Here is a 22089-nt window from a genome sequence, read left to right as displayed (position 1 = left end):
GTTTATATAATAGTGCATTTACATAATGCTTCACACTCAAAATACTATTACATATTTTCTGTAGATAAAATGCATGTAAATATTGAAACAGCTTTAAAAGACTTTACATTACACACTGAGCAAGTGTAAGAGTAGTTAACTTTGGAAGATAAGGAGTGCAGCAACAAGATTGAAGAAAAAAATGTCAAATGCACACAATTTTATCTGTATTGTTCTCATTTTTAAGAGTAGAATGTATTCATATATTTCACATGTAACTTTTAAAATAGATTTAAAAAGAAAATTAAATTATGCCAGTTGTTCAGGGTTAACTCCTATTTTTTTTCCAGTTTTATTAAGATATAATTGACATGTGGCACTAAGCTTAAGGTGTACAGCATAATGACTGACCTATTTACATCATGAAATGATTATCACAACAAGTTTAGTGAACATCCATCATCTCATGTAAATATAAAATTTAAAAGAGAGAAAATATTTTTGTGATGAGGACTCAGGATTTCTCTTAAAAACTTTCATATGTAACACACAGCAGTTTTACTTATATTTATCAAGTTTTATGTTACATCCCTAGTACTTATTATTCTTACAACCAGAAGTTTATACCTTTTGATCAACTTCATCTAATTTCCCCTCTCCCCACCCTCTGCCTCTAGTAACCACAATTCTGATTTTTTTCCCTATGAGTTTGTGTTTGTACTTAAAAATAACTGAACTTAAAACCAACAAGCTTATGGGAGAGTTCAGCACCCCATCTTGTGGAGATAATGAGATGAAATGTCACTCTCAGTTCCTAATACTAAAAAATTCACTTATTTTATCATTTATGAAGCTGATATCAACAGATTTAGAACAGTGCTGACAATTACCAACTTTCTTTTCTATAGGCAATAACTGGTTGTGAGGGAGAATGCTTGCTCTCCCCCTAGATTTGAAATGGAGGGTAAATTCCTTCTGGAGTTATTTAATATTGTTTTCCCAGTTGATATCCTCCAAAGAAATGAAGGCCTGTTTAGCTCTAGGCTTCCTATCATGACATATCACAAAGAACACTTGAAACCTTACATTAATTCCTAATGATTTCTTGAGTCTTTCAGTTGGTTTTTGTATTCAAGAGATGGAAATTTGAGGAAGACACAGATCTATTGAGACATTGATCCAGAACATAAAAATAAGTTGTGAAAAATTGCTTAGAGCAGCATCTTGTATATGGTAAATGCTGTTAGTGTTAGATATTACTACAATCAATTCCAATACTAATGTAGCTACACCAAGAAGCAGCAGATATTTTGATTGTTTTCAACTTTAGGATGATGTTAGAAACCAATTTTTAAAAATTAAGAATTGCAGAGATTAGATATTTTTACCTCTGGCAGAATTTGTCTGGGGTTTCAGCTGTCTGTGAGAAAGGTGATCATTCTCTTTAGCCCTCCAGATCAGTTCCTTCACTAGGTTGACCAGAGAGAGAGAGAGAAAGACTGAGAGAGAGAGAGAGAGAGAGAGAGAGAGAGAGAGAGTGTGTGTGTGTGTGTGTGTGTGTGTGTGTTTAGGGTTGTTCCTCGGAGTCAAGCCTGGAAGGTTCACTCTTCTACTTTATGAATTTACCAAGAGCAAAAGGAATATTCCATCTTACTTGATGTATAAACCAGAGGAGAGTATTCCTGTTAACCTGTGAGGGTTCCTGTTAGAACTGGAAGAGAAAACTATCTCAGTCAGAGATGGCTCCGTGGAGTCCCACTCCATGCATCTTGCCCCCACCTTCCTGCTACTCTGGCATCATTATCCAGGGCTTGAAGTGAAGCCAAGAAACAAAAGATGGCATTCTGACAGTGAGGTGAAATATATTTATAATCCTTGACCCTACCTACCCTGTCTGTTTTAAAGTTTCTGCAGGATTGGAAAGCCATCACTAAAATGCCCCCTGGTCACTTATTCCTTGGTCAGTAAAAAGTTAAACACAATTGCTTTGCTATGTCTACTAGGTAGCAAGGATGGCACAATGAATTCAACTGATGACTGCACTTTAAATCGTGGATGTGTAGGATTAACCATTTTGGTTCATTCATTCATTAGCATCAGATTCTGGTTAACTGATATTCTATTTCTAAAGACCTCCTTCTAATTCTTTAACACTACCCCTTTCAACAGTTTTCACCAGCGCACTTAAGAAACCAGATGTGGTTGGTTAATAAATATATGTATGTATCTTTATGGGTGTATGAAATTTTTGAAGAATATTAGGAAGCACTGGGCTTCCAAGGTGGCACAGTGGTAAAGAATCCGCCTGCCACTGTAAGAGACGGTTTGATCCATGGGTTGGGAAGATCCCTTGAAGGAGGAAATGGCAACTCACTCCAGTATGCTTGCCTGGGAAATCCCAGGGACAGAGCAGTCTGGCGGGCTACAGTCAATGGTTCTGAGAGGAGTCAGACATGTCTTAGAGACTGAGCATGCACAAGCTCATATAACCTGCCAGCACCTCTCTGACTCACGCTAACTTCCAGTCATGCAGAACCCAACAAAAGAGAAGTATTTAGATAAATTACAGTACATTTGTTTGATGGAATGCTATATAGTTACTTAACACCATGTTACAGAAAAATATTTTTTATTATTTATTCTTAATTGGAGGATAATTGCTTTACAATGTTGTGTTAGTTTCACATCAGTGTGAATTAGCCATAAGTATACACATACACTCTCCCTCTTGAGCCTCCTTCCCACCTATAAAAATACTTAATGGCATAAAAAGACATTCATCTATCTCTGCTTTATTGACTATGCCAAAGCCTTTGACTGTGTGGATCACAATAAACTGTGGAAAATTCTGAAAGAGATGGGAATACCAGACCACCTGACCTACCTCTTGAGAAACCTGTATGCAGGTCAGGAAGCAGCAGTTAGAACTGGACATGGAACAACTGACTGATTCCAAATAGGAAAAGGAGTACGTCAAGGATGTCTGGTGGCTCAGAGGTTAAAGCATCTGCCTGCAATGCGGGAGACCTAGGTTCGATCCCTGGGTTGGGAAGATTCCCTGGAGAAGGAAATGGCAACGCATTCCAGTATTCTTGCCTGGAGAATCCCATGGACAGAGGAGCCTGGTGGGTTACAGTCCCTGGGGTCACAAAGAGTCGGACACGACTGAGTGACTTCACTTTCACAAGGCTGTATATTGTCACCCTGCTTATTTAACTTATTTGCAGAGTACATCATGAGAAATGCTGGGTTAGATGAAGCACAAGCTGGAAAGATTGATAGGAGAAATATCAGTAACCTCTAATATGCAGATGACACCACCCTTATGGCAGAAAGTGAAGAACTCAAGAGCCTCTTGATGAAAGTGAAAGAGGAGAGTGAAAAAGTTGGCTTAAAGCTCAACATTCAGAAAACTAACATCATGGCATCTGGTCCCATCACTTCATGGCAAATAGATGGGGAGACAGTGAAAACAGTGTCAGACTTTATTTTTTTGGGCTCCAAAATCACTGCAGATGGTGATTGCAGCCATGAAATTAAAAGACGCTTACTCCTTGGAAGGAAAGTGATGACCAACCTAGATAGCATATTAAAAAGCAGAGACATTACCTTGCCAACAAAGGTCCGTCTAGTCAAGGCTATGGTTTTTCCAGTGGTCATGTATGGATGTGAGAGTTGGACTATAAATAAAGCTGAGTGTGGAAAAATTGATGCTTTTGAACTATGGTGTTGGAGAAGACTCTTCAGAGTCCCTTGGGCTGCAAGGAGATCCAACCCGTCCATCCTAAAGGAGATCAGTCCTGGGTGTTCACTGGAAGGACTGATGCTGAAGCTGAAACTCCAATACTTTGGCCACCTCATTCGAAGAGTTGACTCATTGGAAAAGACCCTGATGCTGGAAGAGATTTGGGGCAGGAGGAGAAGGGGACAACAGAGGATGAGATGGCTGGATGGCATCACTGACTCGATGGGCATGAGTTTGAGTAAACTCCGGGAGTTGTTGATGGACAGGGAGGCCTGGTGTGCTGCGATTCATGGGGTCGCAAAGAGTCGGACACAACTGAGCCACTGAACTGAACTGAACTGAAGGCTCCTGAAGCAGGTTACCAAGTCACTTCTCAAAAAATTTGTACTAGCAATGTAGCAAATGAGGGTATAGTACCCTCCTAAGCCCTATTTTTAACAAGATTATTTCCTGCCTTTTGAACAGTTTTAAAGGTATTATTTAATTTGCTGAAAAACTAAAAATTTTCCAACAACCAAGACATGTTCACATTAAAAATATACATATTCTTTCTTCGGTCACAGCTTTTAAAGAGTGCAGATTTCAGTTGTGTGAGAGGCAGGGGCTTAGGAAAGGAGCATTTATCCTGGAGTGGGGAATCAGGGTTTTCTGCAATAGCTTTCTAAATTGCCTCCCAACTTCTATGTTTGATTCTGATGAATCAGCAACCAGAGTGCCCCATTTAAAAACTTTAATCAGATCTTGTCTCTCTCCTGTTTAAAACCATCCAATGGCTTACCATTGCTTTTGAGATAAAATGCATGATGGGCGAGGCCCCCCTTTGCAAACTTGCTCACTTCAGTGCAGCCTAGCCCGCCTTCCCTTTGTTCCTCATTCTGCTGGTTTCCACCTCAGAGCCTCTGTCCTTGGCCTGGAATGCTCTTTTCTCATTTCCTCCGCTCTTTCCTTCTTCAGGATTTAGCTCAAGTATCACTTTCTCTGACAGGCCTTCCCCACTTCTCTCTTACATTCACTCTGTTTTTTTTCTTCATGACACCTATCACCGCCTGAAATTATCTTGATCCTATGTAGGTTATCTTGTTCTTTTCCTGTCTTCCACAGCAGAACGTAAGCTCTGAGACCTTCGTGCCTGGCTCCTTCACTGCCTCAGCCTAGCCTATTGTAGATCAGACATTATTAAAGACCTGTAGAGGCCTCAGTGAACCTCATCTTCAATAAGGGAGTTAACTAGATGAACCTGACTAGGTTTAAGTGGAAGCATCCTCTCAACGATGCCAGCGCGCTCGTTGGGGTATTTCTAGAAAGCTCGAAGGGGTAATTCTTACTAGCGAATTAGGGAGCGGGGGTGGTGGGGTAGTGAAGAAAACCTGTGCGGTGCAATCTTTCCACCTGTTAGAGAGCGGAACAGACCCGGGCGCTATGTTTTAAGGGAAGAGCTGGCATAGTCATTTGAAAGCTTGCTTTGTTGGGGTTTTTGTTTAGACACGAGGACCTGATTAAAAGTACAGTCAGAAGATGCCGAGGTCCCGCACTCCCTCCCCTCGTGGATGTTTCCTTGAGCACTGAAAAGGCTTCCAAAACATTAAATGCAGCTGACATTTTTTTTTCTGAGTTAAAAAAAAAATCGGAAAAAAGCAGAAACGTACAGAGCAGTTCCGTGGCCGCTTCCCGCGGGGTCCCGTGTGCCACCGCGTCCCATTCCAGCCAGCTCCGGTCTCCTAGGACCCGCAAGGGGCGGAGGGGTGGGGCATGCCCGCTGACGCTACCAGGCAGGGACTGCGCAGGCGCCGGGGCGGGCTCTCGCGCAGTCGCGCGCCGCGCTGTTCGCGCGGGAGTGGGACGCCGGCGTGCTGGGGCCGCAGGTAGGTGGGAACGGAAGCCACAGCCGGGAAGGGAGACCGCCAGGATGGCGACACCGAGCAGGAAAACGTCCACTCCAAGCTCCCTGGCCTCCAAGAGAGCTGTCCTGAGTGACCCCTCCTCGGAAGTCCCGAGCAAGAAAAAGAGTTCGGTCCCACCGGCGGCGCCACCGCCACTGCTGTCGTCCGGGCCTTTCGTGGAAGGCTCTATCGTCCGCATCGCGATGGAGAACTTCCTGTGAGTGACCGGAGGCCGTGCCGCGGCGTGGGAGGCCAGCGGCCGGCACAAGAGGGGCGCAAGCTGCGTGCGTGCGGGGGGCGGGTCGGTAGAGGTGTGCCTGGCTTTTGAGGCTTTTAGTAAATTCGCCCGGGGATTGCGGTGAGGATATTTGCTTGTGTTCAAGGAGATTGACGTGTTTGTTGATGTGGTAGGTGTGTGCGTTGTGTATTGCAGTTTTTTAATTCCTAATGCCGAAGTTGTTTGAGGGCGTCAAATGGCGGGCAGTGGACGTAGTAGGAATTACATCTCCTCCCGCTGGGAGTCACGGCCTGTAGACATAATCTGTAATTCACAAAACCTGGGAAGTCAAAAAGCAACAGTTAAATCAGTGCGACAGTGACGCTGTGGCACGTTTGTGAAGAGAAGGCAGTTATCAGGTGGACAGTGATGATGGTTATCGTGGATGGAGACAATTCCTGAAATGTACCAGAAAATTAAGCCCTGCTCTCAATTGTTGCGTTACGCAGCAGAGCCTTGACTCCTTCAAATCTGACTTTCTTCCCTGGTTCCTTTCTCACCCTTCAGACAACTAACTAATCATAGTATTCACTTTATTATTTTTTTTTCATAGTATTCACTTTAGAATTGTAATGTGGCCCAAGGAAAACAGTTACAGTAACAATAACGACATTTTTTTAAAGCATCTATCCTGTGCCAGGTGTAGAAATAGGTACTTTATTTACACAGTACCTTCATTCATTCCTCATAACTCTTTGTAGTATCTCCACTGATAAGCTCAGAGAGGTTAATTTGCCCGGGTTTATTCAGCTGATACGTAGCTGAGTTGTTTAAATTCAAATCAAGAAAGATAAATATAGTCAAATGAAGTACCTACCATATTTTTGTGTGTGTGTGTGTTATCAGGATGCCCTGGGGGCACAAAGGATGAAATGATTAATTTCCTCCACAGTTGTGAGAAGGGCCTTGTACTAGAGGATATGAAAGTCTTACGGGGAGAGCATGAAACTACCTGAAACAGTTTGCTGTATTTAGTAAGTTTCCAGTATCCTAGTATGACTAGGACATAGGATGTGAGTGAGTGTATGGATAGAGTTGATACTGATGATAAATAGGATTATTGAGGGTCTGTGTTTCCTGTGCTGAGAAATTGCAACTTTATCCTGTAGGCAGCCAGGATGCATTTTAAATAGGGCATCATATGTGGTTTGGGCTTCAAAGGTGGTGCTGGTGGTAAATAACCTGCTTGCCAATGCAGGAGAATTAGGAGACAGGGGATGGATCTCCTGGAGGGCATCATGGCAACTCACTCCAGTATTCTTGCCTGGAGAATCCGGTGGACAGAATAGCCTGGTGGGCTTCATCCATAGCATCACAAAGAGTTGGACATGACTGAAATAGCGCACACGCATGCACCCTTGTGTGGTTTATATTACTTTGGAAGCAGTGTGAAGGATGATTTAGAAAGGGGGCAAGATTGGAGGCAAGAAAGCTTTTACAGTATGAAGGCAGAGATGATCGGGATTTGAGTCTCGCAGTGGGAAGTAGGAGCAGAAAGAATAGATTTGACAGGATTTTGTCTGCAGATTAATTGCGAGGCATCAGGGTGAAGGAGAAATGGAGCATTTTTCTCAAGTCTCTCTCTTGGCTAGTTGGTATAGAGCTGTGCCAAAGAGGGAGTAATTCTGGAAGGGTAATAATAAATGCCTTTTGTATCTTGTGAATTGAAGTTTCCTGTGGGGCACCTAAAAGGTCTTCGATGGGCAGTATTTATAAGGGTTTGGAGCTTATAGGAAAATGTTAATAGATGAGAGACTTGAGAATCATGCATATAGGTGATTGTTAAAATTGCAAAAATGGTTGAAATTGCCTCAAAGGGAATAGAAATAGAAGTCCAAGTACAGAGTTCGATAGGAATGCCAACATTTACGGGCAAGCAGAACTGACAGATTGAGAAGGAACTATTCAGGGAAATAAGGGGGGACCCGTGGGAGAGTATTATCAGAGAACCCAAGGAAAAAGAGTGCTTCCGAAACATCATGTGATACCGTGAAGTCAGATGACAGTACAGAAAAGAACCTGCTGCATTTAGCAGTCAGGAGATCTTTGGTGCTTTGAGGTAGTGGAAGTGGAAAACTTTGCAGTCAGAAGAATGAATGAGTGTGAGGAAGTAAAGCTTGGATGTGAAGAGGAGAAAGAAAAGGTAGCTGGAAAGTGCAGAACTAAGTAAGGTTTTGTTTATTTTTGTGAGAGGACTTTGAGTTTTAGGAATGAAGTAAGAAGAGTAGGCCTAGAGAACTGAAATGGCCTGGAAGAGAGTAGTCAAGGGAAAGATTGCTGTCAGTTAACCAAGTCCAGTGGGATTGAGAGTAGAGGGAAGAGATTTCTAGGCAGCAGTGAGAGCATATGCAAAGGCTTTGAGAAAGAAGGAAGCATAAGATAGTCAAGCAACTGAAGGAAATTCCTTACAGGTAAACTTGAGAGGTCTAATTAGAGAATAGGGGAAGGAGTAGAAAGTAGAAAAAGACGATCTAGACCTAAATTATGAAAGGTCCTATTTTATCTGTTTCTTTTTTAAAAAGCAATTATGTCAGATTTTCTTGTTTGCCAACATTATTTGGTGATAAATGGAATGATGAGTGGGTGGGTAGTGTGAACAGAGGTGAAGGAGATGGAAAGAATCAAAGATGATGCCTAGGTTTCTGCTGTGGGCAGGGGGATGAATAATGGTATCTTTCACTAAGAGACTGCAAGAGTGGTTTTAGATTTTTTTTTTTTTTTAAGGCTTATGGAAAAGTAATTCTGGTTTTGGACTGTGAATTTTAAATTATTATAGCTAGACTGAAACACATCTTTATTGATCAAAATAGCAACCATTATAATCAACACATTTTTGCCAACAAGAAGTAAGTTTGTTCATTCTTGTAGTGTAAAAATCCGTCCTTCAGGATTCGTTGAACTCTTGGAAATCATTTTCTGTTTCATGCTGGTTGTGGAAGTGATTTGCCTGCAAGATGTTGTCGAGATGCTTGAAGAAGTGGTAATCAGTTGGCGCCGGCGATAGGTTATGTGGCTGTTGAGGCAAAACTTCGTAGCCCAATTCGTTCAACTTTTGAAGAGTTGGTTTTGCGATACGTGGTCAGGCATTGTCATGGAGATGAATTGGGCCCATTCAGTTGGCCAGGGCTGGCTGCAGGCATTGCAGTTTCTGTGTGTCTCATCGATTTGCTGAGCATACTTCTCAGATGTAATGGTTTCTTTACACCAGGATTCAGAAAGCTGTAGTATATCAGATGGGCAGCAGACCACCAAAAGAGTGATCATGACCTTTCTTTTGGTGTAAGTTTGGCTTTGGAAAGTGCTTTGGAGTTTCTTCTTGGTCCAGCCATTGAGCAGGTTGTTACCGGTTGTCATATAAAATCCACTTTTTGTCACATGTCACAATCCAATCAAGAAATGGTTTGTTGTTGCATACAATAAGAGAAGATGACACTTCAAAACAATGATTTTTTTTTTTTTGGTCAGTTCATGAGGCACCCACTTATCGAGCTTTTCCACCTTTCCAATTTGCTTCAAATGCCAAATGACCATAGAAGGATTGACATTGAGTTCTTGGGCAACCTCTGGTGTGGTTGTAAGAGGTTCAGCATTGATGATCCTCTCAGTTGGTTGTTGTCATTCAACTTCCAATGGCCGGCCAGTGTGCTACTCATCTTCAAGGCTTTCATCTCCTTTGCAAAACTTCTGGAGACGGTACAGTTTCATTAGCAGTTCCTGGGCCAAATGCGTGGTTGATGTTGCGAGTTATCTCCGCTGCCTTATGACCCATTTTGAACTCGAATAAGAAAATTGCTCGAATTTGCATTTTGTCTAACATCATTTCCCTAGTCTAAAATAAATATACACAGCAAGTAATAAGTCATTAGCAAAAAAGAGGCAAAAAATATGCATTAAAATGATGTGTAACATAACCACATTTATTTGAAAATCTATTCCAATGTCAAACAGCAAAGTTCAACAATGTAAAACCACAGTTACTTTTGCACCAGTGTAATAGTTTTGAATATGTTAAGTTTGAAGTGACTGTTGTGTGACATCCAAATAGAGTTCTTGAGGTGGGAATTGCATCTGTAGGTCATCTGAACTGACTTTCAGTATATAGATGTTACCTGAGGCCATGGAGAATATATGAGGTATTAGATAAAGTATGTAAACTGGCCTCTGAAGTTAGCTTTTTCAGGGAGAGGTCAGGGAAAAGGGAACTCACAAAAGGTAATTTCCAATAAATATATTGTAGAGTCAGAATGTTTTTTTTTTTTTTAATGCAGAGGCTTTATTTAGTTTTTGGCAGCTTTTTGTGTTTATAGTGTTTGTGTGTAACGATATAGGTCAGAAGTTTTCATGCTTTTTTTCAGCTGTATTTGTTTGTATTTGTATTTGTTTGCTAACTGTTGTAAAGGATTGTTTCAAGACTCTACTGGTACTAGAATAAAGCTTTTGAAAAGATGGATGCTCTGCAGAGAAGTGGGGTTGGAAACCTGCTGGAAAATACTTTTCTTTACTACCTGTATTTGTTTTATTACCACTTGGAATTTCAGAATTATTAATTTCTGGGAGTATTAAAGTTGAAGTGTGCTTGGTTAAATTCTTTGAATACCTAGCAAGTTAGTAGTAGGTTAAGCTTTTACCCTTGGGGAATTAGTTGGTAGCCAACTGAAACTGGGCACAGGACGTTATGGGCTCCAGTTCCAGATATTCAAGGACATGGTACAGAGATACTGAGTCAGTTTCCTTCACATCTTGCCATAGCTGTCCCTGAAGACTAATCTGGATTAGATGCTACTGTTGCAGGTAGAGAGCAGGACAGCATGCTGCTTTCTAGTATGAGGGAATGTTACAGACATGCTTGGTGATGATGCACTCTTGTTTCCTCCCATAGGAATAAAATTTAATTTGTACTAGAAATAGATCCTTTGGTGAATGTCTGGCAGCATATTAAAGGAAATTTATGTTATTTTTAAAAATTAATAAACTAAATTATTGAGTTGCTATGTCTTCAATTTTCTAATTATAATAAAAATAATTCAGTTGACTATGATAAGTTTCTAGTAAGCATTTTAATTCAAGAGAGATAGAAATGTAAAATACACAAATTTAGAATGAGCCATTACTTCACTTACATATAATTTGTTTAAAACTCATTTGTACAGTAGCTTTGATGTAGTTTCTCATGTATTAGAATTACTTAAGAATAAATTGTATCAAACTTTGCTCTATTCAGCAGATTTAATATTTGAAAAAAATTATGTGAACTTTTATTTTCCCATGAATGTCCTAATTTTAGATATACTTTGTCACTTTTTCATTTCTCTCACTGACAGATTTTTTTTCCCCATCTAAATTATTAACAATCTATAAACTAATGTTACTTACATTAAAATTTATAAGGTTAGTTTGTTTTTAAAGAATTTGAGGAAACCTATAGATAGTGATAAGGGTAAAGCAAGTGCTTTAGGTAGGAAAATATTCTTTACTTCTTGTCTCTACTTAGTAATCTCACCTCTTTATAATTTAGGACATATGATGTCTGTGAAGTATCTCCTGGGCCCCACTTAAATATGATCATTGGAGCTAATGGAACAGGGAAGTCCAGCATCGTATGTGCCATTTGCCTTGGATTAGCAGGCAAACCTGCTTTCATGGGACGGGCAGATAAGGTAAGTTAACATAGGTACTTTTAACAAAATTCAAAACCATGAATTGCTTTTGGTAACAAATCAATTTCTACATCTTAATTCCTTGGGTATGTCAAATGTGTTTTGCTTGAATATAGATAATGAAGTTGGCAGGTAGAGACACTGAGGAAAGATCTCCATTTCCAGAAGGAGTTTGCTATATACCTAGAGAATTCTCCAAGTGTGTAACACCTTCAGCCTTAGAAATAGTGTAAGAAACTTTTTTAATGTATTACTGGACTTGTGAAAAGGAGAAGTAAGTTTACAAACAGCACAAAGTGGTTTGGATCCAAAGATTTCTGCAAACTCTGGAGTTGTTTTCCCAGGGTTGTTTACTTACCTTGTGCCCTGAAACCTGGCTTTGAATTTGTTGCATAGGATTGGGGGTCCTGAGGGTGTAGAAGAGTTAGAAGATAAAACTATGAGTAGTGTGTAGCAGGGGAAAAAAAAAATCACAAAGTGGGGCTACTTGTCTCATTGTTATCTCTGAATACAGTAGTAGAAGGAAAAAGAAAAAAAATCTTTCAAACAAGTCTCAACAAATACATTGTAATTTTAGTTTAAAGTGTCCTCGCTTAGTAATATCTCTGGCAGAAGCAAATGCAAATCCTCTGAAGGAAAATGCCTTCAATACAGTCCTGAAAAGAAATCTAACGTAACGTTCCAAGAAATTCATGAATCCATACCCCCAAAAATCACAAAGCATAGGAGGAAATGAGCCATCAGAAATGAGAGCTAATAAAAACAACAGGCTATATAATCTGACCTATAGAGCTTGTATATATAGAATGTAAACTAGGAATATTTAGTTTATTTAGGAACTGAAAGAAGGTTGCAAAGGAGTAAGTAACAAAAAGATCAGGTAAATTTGAAAAAGAATCAGTGAGAATATAAATAAAAATACATGAGAGAGAAACTTGATGGACAGGTAAAATAACAAAGCAGACATATTTGAGAATATGTGAACCAAAATACTTGACAGTTTTTCTAAAAATGAAATATAGAGCTAAAGCAAAAAAATAAAAAGTATGAAATCAATATTGAGACCTGCTAGTTAAAGGAAAATAATGGACTAAAGAAGAGGCAGTACTCAAGGAAAGAATGACTAAGAATTTTCCAGAAATGCTGAAAAACTTGAATCCTCAGATTCATTGCACCTAAATATATTCCAGATGGTGTAAATGAAAGAAATACACAAATAGACACATTGTAGTAAATTTTAGAATACCAAACATGGTAGTGATATGGTCTCAGAATGTGAAGGGGTTGAGAGAACAGTCTGAGATCCTCATAAAGGAACTTTGAAAGTGTTTAATTGAGGAAGAAGGAAAATTATTTCAGATGAAAGTCTGAGAGGTAAAAAGATGTGAGCAATGAAATGGTAAACACATAGTAAGTGTTAGTTGCTCAATTTTGTCTGACATTTTGCAATCCTGTGAACTGTAGCCCAGCAGGCTCCTATGTCCATGGAATTCTCCAGTCAAGAATACTGGAATAGGTTGCCAGTCCCTTTCTCCTGGGGAACTACCCAACCCAGGGATCGAACCCAGGTCTCCCACATTGCAGACAGATTCTTCACCATCTCACCAGTGAAGTCTACTAAACAAGTAGTAAAGTTATGTGTAAACTGTATAAAATAATACTGATGTCTCATTTGTCACTTTTTTAAATCAAAGAAGATAGAACTAAACGTTGTCAAAGCAGTGATCAGAGTTAAAGTATTCTCTGTATTGTTGGGAGAAAGTTAAGATAATTGGTTAACTTAAGAGTTTATTAAGTGAAATGTGCATGTTAAAATTTGTAGGGTAAACCAGTTTAAAAAAAAAGAGAGAAATTGAAATATGTAACTTCCAAACAGGAAAGGTTAAAGTAGGAGGAGCAAAGTAGAGGAAAAATGACCACTGCCCAAACATTCCAGAAGGAGTCTTGAGAAAGGAGAGAGAGAAAAGAAACAGAAATGTGAAAAAGGACATCATTAGAAAACATAAGAAAGTGTGGAAATAACGTGCACAATACATTTCACAATAATTATGACTACCACCAGGGCATTACAAGAATGCAGCAGAGGTTTATATATTCATAATATAAGAATATTATGAGAATCACTCCACTAAAGTGTAAATATTTTAAAAGTTGTGACTGTATATATTTCTACAGCTATTTAAATTATCAAAATTGACTCTTAAGTAGAGAAGATAAATTAGCTGGTTAGTTTTTTCTCATAGAGAACACCAGACAAAAACAAAATGTGGATTAGTCCTAACAGCAAAAGTTGCTGTTTACACAGGGAAATGTGACTTTAGTTACCCAAATCAATCAAGGATAGCATGAGAAAATAACAAGCCCATTTCACTCATGAATTTGGAGGCAAAAATCACACACAAAAAAGGAACTTTAGCATGCTGAATTTAATAATATATAATACATTGTGAACAAATCAAAGTTATTCAAAAAATGAGAGATTGATTGTTAGGAAAAAATTAACATAATACACCATGTTTTAAAGAAGTAGAACTCAATAATTTCTCAACAAATAAAAAGCATTCTGTTAAATTCCACAGTAATTTATGATTAAAAACTCTTAGTAAACTAGGAATAGAATGGACCTTCCTTAATTTCAGGAGATATCTATGAAAATGTACATGTCAAGGTTACCTACTGTCATTACTATTGAACATTGCATTGGAAGTTCTAGGTAGAAAAGAAAAGATATGTGTTAAAAAGAAAGAAAACTCATTCACAGATCGTAGGAATGTCTGCTTAAAAACCATAAAGAAATTTTGGCTAAGCCTCCTGATGGATTAATATGCAAATTTAATAGGGTTAAGTCACCCATCAACAGAAAATTGGATTAAAGATTTACTGAGCATGGCCCCGCCCATCAGAACAAGACCCAGTTTCCCCCTGAGTCAGTCTCTCCCATCAGGAAGCTTCTATAAGCCTCTTACCTTCTCCATTAGAGGGCAGACAAACTGAAAACCACAATCACAAAAACCTAACCAGTCTGCTCACATGGACCACAGCCTTATCTAACTCAACGAAACTATGAGCCATGCCATGTAGGGCCACCCAAGACAGACAGGTCATGGTGGAGAATTCTGACAGAACATGGTCCACTGGAGAAGGGAACGGCAAACCACTTCAGTAGTATTTCCTTGAGAACCCCTTGAACAGTATGAAAAGGCAAAAAGATAGGACACTGAAAGATGAACTCCCCAGGTCGGTAGGTGTCCAGTATGCTATGGGAGACCAGTGGAGAAATAACTCCAGAAAGAATGAAGAGATGGAGCCAAAGCAACAGCAACACTCAGTTGTGGATGTGACTGGTGATGGAGGTAAAGTCCAATGCTGTAAAGAGCAATATTGCATAGGAACCTGGAATGTTAGGCCCATGAATCAAGTCATATTGGAAATGATCAAACAGGAGATGGCAAGAGTGAACATCGACATTGTAGGAATCAGTGAACTAAAGTGGACTGGAGTGGGTGAGTTTAACTCAGATGACCATTGTATCTACTACTGTGGGTAAGAATCCCTTAGAAGACATGGAGTAGCCATCACAGTCAACAGGAGAGTCTGAAATGCAGTAGTTGGATGCAATCTCAGAAATGACAGAATGATCTCTGTTTGTTTCCAAGGCAAACCATTCAGTATCACAGTTATCCAAGTCTATGCCCTGACTGGTAATGCTGTAAGAAGCTGAAGTTGAATGGTTCTGTAAAGACCTCCAAAAGCTTCTAGAACTAACACCCAAAAAAGAATCCTTTTCATTTTAGGGGACTAGAAGGCAAAAGTAGGAAGTCAGGAAATAGCTGGAGTAACAGGCAAAATTGGCCTTGGAGTACAGAATGTAGCAAGGCAAAGACTAACAGTTCTGCCAAGAGAACGCACTGGTCATAGCAAACGCCCTCTTCCAACAACACAAGAGAAGACTCTACACATGGACATCACCAGATGGTCAATACTGAAAGCAGACTGCTTATATTCTTTGCAGCCAAAGATGGAGAAGCACTGTACACTCAGCAAAAACAAGACAGGGAGCTGACTGTGGCTCAGATCATGAAAATAAATATTGCCAAATTCAGACTTAAATTGAAGAAAGTAGGGAAAACCATTAACCACTCAGGTATGACCTAAATCGAATCTCTTACAGCTATACAGTGGAAGTGACAAATAGATTCAAGGGATTAGATCTGATAGAGTGCCTGAAGAACTATGGACAGAGGTTTGTGACATTGTACAGGAGGCAGTGATCAAGACCATCCCAAAGAAAAAGAAATGCAAAAAGGCAAAATGGTTGTCTGAAGAGGCCTTACAAATAGCTGAGAAAAGAAGAGATGCTAAAGGCAAAGGAGAAAAGGACAGATAATTCCATTTGAATGCAGAATTCCAAAGAATAGCATGGAGAGATAAGAAAGCCTTCCTCAGTGATCAATGCAAAGAAATAGAGGAAAACAACAGAATGGGAGAGACTAAAGATCTCTTCAAGAAAATTGGAGATACCAAGGGAACATTACATGCAAATATGGGCACAATAAAGGGCAGAAATGGTATGGACCTAACAGAAGCAGAAGATATTAAAAACAGGTGGCAAGAAAACACAGAACTATACAAAAACAGTCTTCATGACCCAGATAATCACGATGGTGTACTCACTCACCTAGAGCCAGACATCTTGCAATGCAAAGTCAAGTGGGCCTTAGGGGAAGCATCACTACGAACAAAGCTAGTGGAAGTAATGGAACTTGAGTTGAGCTATTTCAGATCCTGTAAGATGATGCTGTGAAAATGCTGCACTCAATATACCAGCAAATTTGGAAAACTCAGCAGTGGCCACAGGACTACAAAAGGTCAGTTTTCATTCCAATCCCAAAGAAGGGCAGTGCCAAAGAGTGTTCAAACTACCTCACAATCGCACTCATCTCACATGTTAGCAAAGTAATGCTCAAAATTCTCCAAGCCAGGCTTCAACAGTACATGAATCGTGAACTTCCAGATGTACAAGCTGGATTTAGGAAAGGCAGAGGAACCAGAGATCAAATTGCCAACATCTGCTGGATCATCGTGAAAGCAAGAGAGTTCCAGAAAAACATCTACTTCTGCTTTATTGACTGTGCCAAAGCCTATGACTATGTGGATCACAATAAACTATAGAAAATTCTTCAAGAGATGGGAATACCAGACCACCTTACCTGCCTCCTGAGAAACCTGTATGCAGGTCAAGAAGCAACAGTGAGAACTGGACACAGAACAACAGACTGGTTCCAAATCGGGAAAGAAGTATGTCAAGGCTGAATATTGTCACCCTGCTCGTTTAACTTATATGCAGAGTACATCATGTGAAATGCTAGGGTGTATGAAGCGCAAATTGGAATCAGGCTTGCCGGGAGAAATATCAGTAACCTCATATATGCAGATGCACCACCCTTATGGCAGAACGTGAAGAAGAACTAAAGAGCCTCCTGATGAAAGTGAAAGAGGAAAGTGGAAAAGTTGGCTTAAAACTCAACATTCAGGAAACTGACATCGTGCATCTGGTCCCATCACTTCATGACAGATAGATGGGGAAACAATGGAAACAGTGAGAGATTTTATTTTGGGAGGCTCCAAAATCACTGCAGATGGTGACTGCAGCCATGCAGTTGAAAGACACCTCATCCTTGAAAGAAAAGCTGTGACCAACCTAGTCAGCATATTAAAAAGCAGAGATATTACTTTGCTGACAAAGGTCCATCTAGTCAAAGCTATGGTTTTTCCAGTAGGCAAGTATAGGTGTGAGAGTTGGAATATAAAGAAAGCTAGGCGCCAAAGAATTGATGCTTTTGAACTGTGGTGTTGGAGAAGAGTCTTGAGAGTCCCTTGGTCTCCAAGGAGATCCAGCCAATCCATCCTAAAGGAAATCAGTCCTGAATGTTCATTGGAAGGACTGATGCTGTAGCTGAAACTTCAATACTTGGGCCACCTGATGTGAAGATCTGACTCATTTGAAAAGACCCTGATGGTGGGAAAGATTGAAGGCTGGAGGAAAAGGGGACGACAAAGGATGAAATGGTTGGCTGGCATCACTGACTCAATGTGCATGAGTTTGAGTAAACTCCGGGAGTTGGTGATGGACAGGGAGGCCTGGTGTGCTGTAGTGCATGGTGTCGCAGTCAGACATGACTGAGTGACTGAACTGAACTGAGATGTAAGATAGTGTAACACTGACATTGAATCTGTGAATGCATTGATCTTGCATGTCTTAACCTTCAGATTTCTGAGAAATGTATGTTTAAGCCACCCACCCTGGGGGACTTTTGTTACAGAATCCCAGACTAAGTCAAGGACCTTTTTACATTTTTACTAAGGACTCCGAAACCTTTCCTGTGAGTTATATGTATTGATTAGAATTAATAATAAACTTAGAAACAATTATAATTAGCAGATTAGAAATAAGAACTGAGAACCCCCTTAAAAAGTTGTATAACAAAAATCAGTTCCTTTTCTGTGTTCACTTAACAGTGAACAGTAAATGCAACTATGGATATTATAGCAACAAAGGTTTACATTACATAGCTGCAAATAAAAGGTATGTATGCAGAGATTACAGTTTTTATTTTAAAATTTTAACGTTTGGTACATGTCATGATAAGTGTCATTCCAGTCAGAATCCTGCTACCGTCTAAAAATGACAAGCTGGTTCTAAAATTTAGATGAAAAAACAGAGGGCGAAAAATAGCTAAGCTCCTAAAACAATAGGATAAAGTGGAAAAACTTATCTACTGGATATCAAGATGATACAAAATTATGGTAAATTAAGACATTGTGGTATTGATGTAGGATAGACTAGTGTGATGTGACAGAATAAAGAGCCAAGATACAAAGCTAAGTAAAAACTTGATTTATGACAGAGCTGACATTGTAGGTGAGTGAGGAATAGATAGATAAATGGTACTGAGACAACTGGTTATTGGTATACGAAAAGATGAGATTGAGTCCTTTCCTCATACTTTAACAAAAATTAGTTCCAGGTGGATTAAATATCTAAATGTGATTGACCAGGAAGTTTTTAGAAGAGATCAGTAGTGGAAGAGAATATTTTTGTGACTTCAGGTTATGAAAATGTCTTAAAGTATAGACCTAAAAGGAAAAGTTGATAATTTCAGCTATAATAAAATTAAGGAACTTCTGTTCATCTAAAAGACACCTTGTAGAGAAAAGACTAGTCACAAATTGGGAACATGTATATATAGCACATATAACAAGATTGATATACAAACTAATAAGCAAAATAATGACAACTCATAAGACACATGAGCAAAAGATATGCTTAAAAGTCTCACAGTCAAGAGGCAACCCAGACAACCAGTGCATTCCTACAGACATGAAAAGATGCTCAACTTCATTAATTATTAGAGAAACGCACATTAGCCCTGGTAAGGTATATCTATCAGACCCACCAGAATTCTGTTGGTGCCATGTGCTTAGAAGGATATAAAGCAGGGGAAACTCTGATGATTTCTTGGTGGGAATATGAATTTGTACAACCCCCTTGGAAAGTGCTGTGGTATTACCTAGTAAATCTGTAAATGCTTATATCTAGCGCCTCAAAAATTCTGCTTTCTAGGTATCCTAGTCAGCTTTTGTGCATTTATACCAGGTGGAATCATGGAAATACTTACAGAAGTATTGTTTGCAGTAAATTCTGGAATAGTCAAATACAATTGAATATTATATGACAATGAAAACAAACTTTGGCTCATTGGTTAAATATCAAAAACATAATTTTAAGGAAAAATACCATCTTGGAAAAATACATGTAATGTGAGTTTGTTTCTGGAACAGTCAAAAACATTTGGAGTCTCATACAGTAAAAAACAAAAACAAAGGAATTATCAGTTTAGAGATAATTAAATCAGTTTAGAGATTACATTTGTTGTTGTTTCATTTTTTAAACTTTTTATTTTATATTGGAGTATATATTTATATTGGATTAACAACGTTGTGATAGTTTCAGCTGGACAGCAAAGGTATTCAGCCATGCATATATATGTATCCATTCTCCCCCAAACTCCCCTCCCATCCAGGCTGCCGAATAGCATTGAGTAGAGTTCCCTGTACTATACATACACAGTAGGACCTTATTGGTTATCTATTTAAAATCTATAACAGTGTGTACATGTCGATCCCAAATGCCTAACTATTCCTTCCCCTATTTCTTCCCCATTAGTTGAGAGAAAAAGGATGCAGTTAGCATGAATTAAGGAATGTCAGATCAGTGATCAGTTTCTTAAACTGGTAGATATATAGTTGTTTTATTATTTCTAAACAGTTCATGAAGTTTGTATATACTGTTGGTATATATTTCACATAAAAACATTTTAAAAAGAAAGTCTGAAAGTTGAGTTATTTCACTGTGAAATATTTTTTTTTACTGTAAAATATTTTTAAAACTTGAAATGATTCTTTTATTTTTCTAAAACTACTGTAAATATTACAATATAATCAAAGTGATACTACAGGTTTTTAAGCAAAGCTTAATATTTAAATGTGCTGGCTTACACGGTGTCTCCATGATAAAGAATCTACCTGCCAACGCAGGAGATGCAGGTTCAATCCCTGGGTTGGAAAAATCTTCTGTAGAAGAAAATGACAACCCAATCCAGTATGCTTGCCTGGAGAATCTCATGAACAGAAGGAGCTGGGCGGGCTATAGTCCATGGCGTTACAAAAGAGTCAGACGCAACTTAGTGACTAAACAACAGAAAAATTTAATGTAGGTTACAAGATTGATTTATATACCCCTTAAGATTGTAAATAACCTATTCAAAACAAAATTTTTAATGCTATAAGGGAGGCTTTTATGAGGTAGAAAAGATACTGCTTTGTTAATGATTGATTTTGTAATCTGGGTCAGTTGTCTGGAATTCAGTTTTTATTTCAGAGAACAGGGGTTGGAGTAGATAATTTCCAAGGACATGCTCAGATTTTTATTAACATCATGTGGTGTTTGTTTTTTGGCCGCACTGCACAGCTTGTGGGATTTTAGCTCCCCAACCAGGAATCTAATGCAGGCCTTTGGCAGTGAAAGTGCCAGTTGTAACCACTGGACTGCCAGGGAATTCCCTATATGTCGTTTTTTAAATTGTCAGAAATTGTTTATTCAATCGTTGTCTCTCTGTAATGGTCTGCTGGATTATATTCCAAGGGCTGCCATAGTCAGAATGGATTGGACTGTAACAATTTTCACCAACCTTCTTCTTTATTTTTGTCATGAAGATACATCTGTCCTCACCCTTGAGTGATAGGCTTTTTAAAGGAGGCTGTGAAGTGCAGTTTTCTTAGATGACAGATCACAGACCTTTATGTATTCACAGATGTGTTCAGGGGATGTCCAAGTTCTTAGCAAAAAAAATTTTAATGTTCTATTTCTATTTAAATGCAATATAAAAATTTAGTACAAGCTTGTTCTGCACCACTGGTACAAATACTTTATAATAAGAACTGCCTTCTAATTTTTTCATTTCTTCCATTTGGTACCAAGTATTTTAATTATTGCAACCTAATGAACAGATGCCCCACTCCTAAAAAATGCCATTGTTTTCCTTATTTATGAAAAAACTGAAACAGATGTTAAGTAACCTGGCCAAGGTGTAACAGCTTGTATATGGCAGAGCTATTTGAACTGGACACGGTTTATGTGGAAGCCTGTACTCTTGATCATTAAACTGTACTTCTTGTTACAGGAGCAGACTTTCTTTTTCATCTTTCTGGTTCTCAGTTTCAGCATCTATAAAATGGATATAATACATATCTCATAAATTTGCTCATGAGTATTAACATGAGAAAATTGTATATCAGGTGCTTAGAACATAAACATAGTAATGCTTAATAAATGTTAACTGTTGTGGTTATAATTGTTATCATCATTGTCATTACCACTATCAAAAAAACAATTATTTGCAAGGTATATTTCCCACCTTTTTTGAGTATTACTTAATTATAGCCTGATTTAAGATCCAATCTGATTTTTTTAGGCCCAGGGTCTTTTTTATACTTTACACTCACATACATATAGGAAGTAGCTTAAATATATCTATTTTATGATATAAATTGTGCTCACTTAAATTGTATTTACTGTATTTATTGGACTTTTGAAAAAGTGCTTGGTGATAGGTGTTTACTAATTAATAGCAGGATGGGTACTATTATTTAGAGTGACTATTAATAATATTTAATCAGTGCAGCTCTATAGAAGAACTCAGGATCTGGAGCTCAATAACTTGGACTCAGATTTTTGCTCTGCACTACTTACTGTAAATAGCTTTGTCATGAACTTTGTAAGAGGCTGTTAGACACATAGAAAGATCAGTAAATATTAGAATATTAAAATATTGATATCTTAGAATATTTTCATCTGTGAGTAGAAACAGTGGAGGAGCCTAAATCTGGAAAGGGTACAGTTAGAAAGTGAAGGGAATGAATGTACAGAATAGTTACAGAAAGAATCTTGATCTGACAAATAATAATGACTTTGCTACATCTCACCTGGGA

General features: G+C 38.7%; 1 protein-coding gene and 1 long non-coding RNA gene across 4 annotated transcripts in view; one reads left to right on the top strand and one right to left on the bottom strand.

Moving 5' to 3' along the window:
- Positions 1-329: 329 nt before the first annotated feature.
- Positions 330-5455, bottom strand: LOC139039491 (uncharacterized). The gene is made up of 2 exons (XR_011492786.1): positions 5371-5455; positions 330-1448 (listed from the first exon to the last, which is right to left on the bottom strand). It is a non-coding gene; the product is annotated as an uncharacterized lncRNA (long non-coding RNA).
- Positions 5456-5536: 81 nt separating this feature from the next.
- Positions 5537-22089, top strand: part of SMC5 (structural maintenance of chromosomes 5) — an 89584-nt gene continuing 73031 nt past the window's right edge. For 2 of the 3 annotated variants that reach the window (XM_020901923.2, XM_020901913.2), the window contains exons 1-2: positions 5538-5821; positions 11397-11538. In XM_020901923.2, the coding sequence (XP_020757582.2) occupies positions 5631-5821; positions 11397-11538 (333 nt within the window). In that variant the 5' untranslated portion in view covers positions 5538-5630. Of the gene's footprint in view, positions 5822-11396; positions 11539-22089 lie in introns of all 3 variants that reach the window. The other variant, XM_070480366.1, reaches the window with a different exon arrangement.

Source organism: Odocoileus virginianus, chromosome 18 (genome assembly GCF_023699985.2).
Source record: "Odocoileus virginianus isolate 20LAN1187 ecotype Illinois chromosome 18, Ovbor_1.2, whole genome shotgun sequence".
Taxonomy (NCBI): Eukaryota; Metazoa; Chordata; class Mammalia; order Artiodactyla; family Cervidae; genus Odocoileus; species Odocoileus virginianus.
This window is presented reverse-complemented; position numbering and strand designations above follow the sequence as displayed.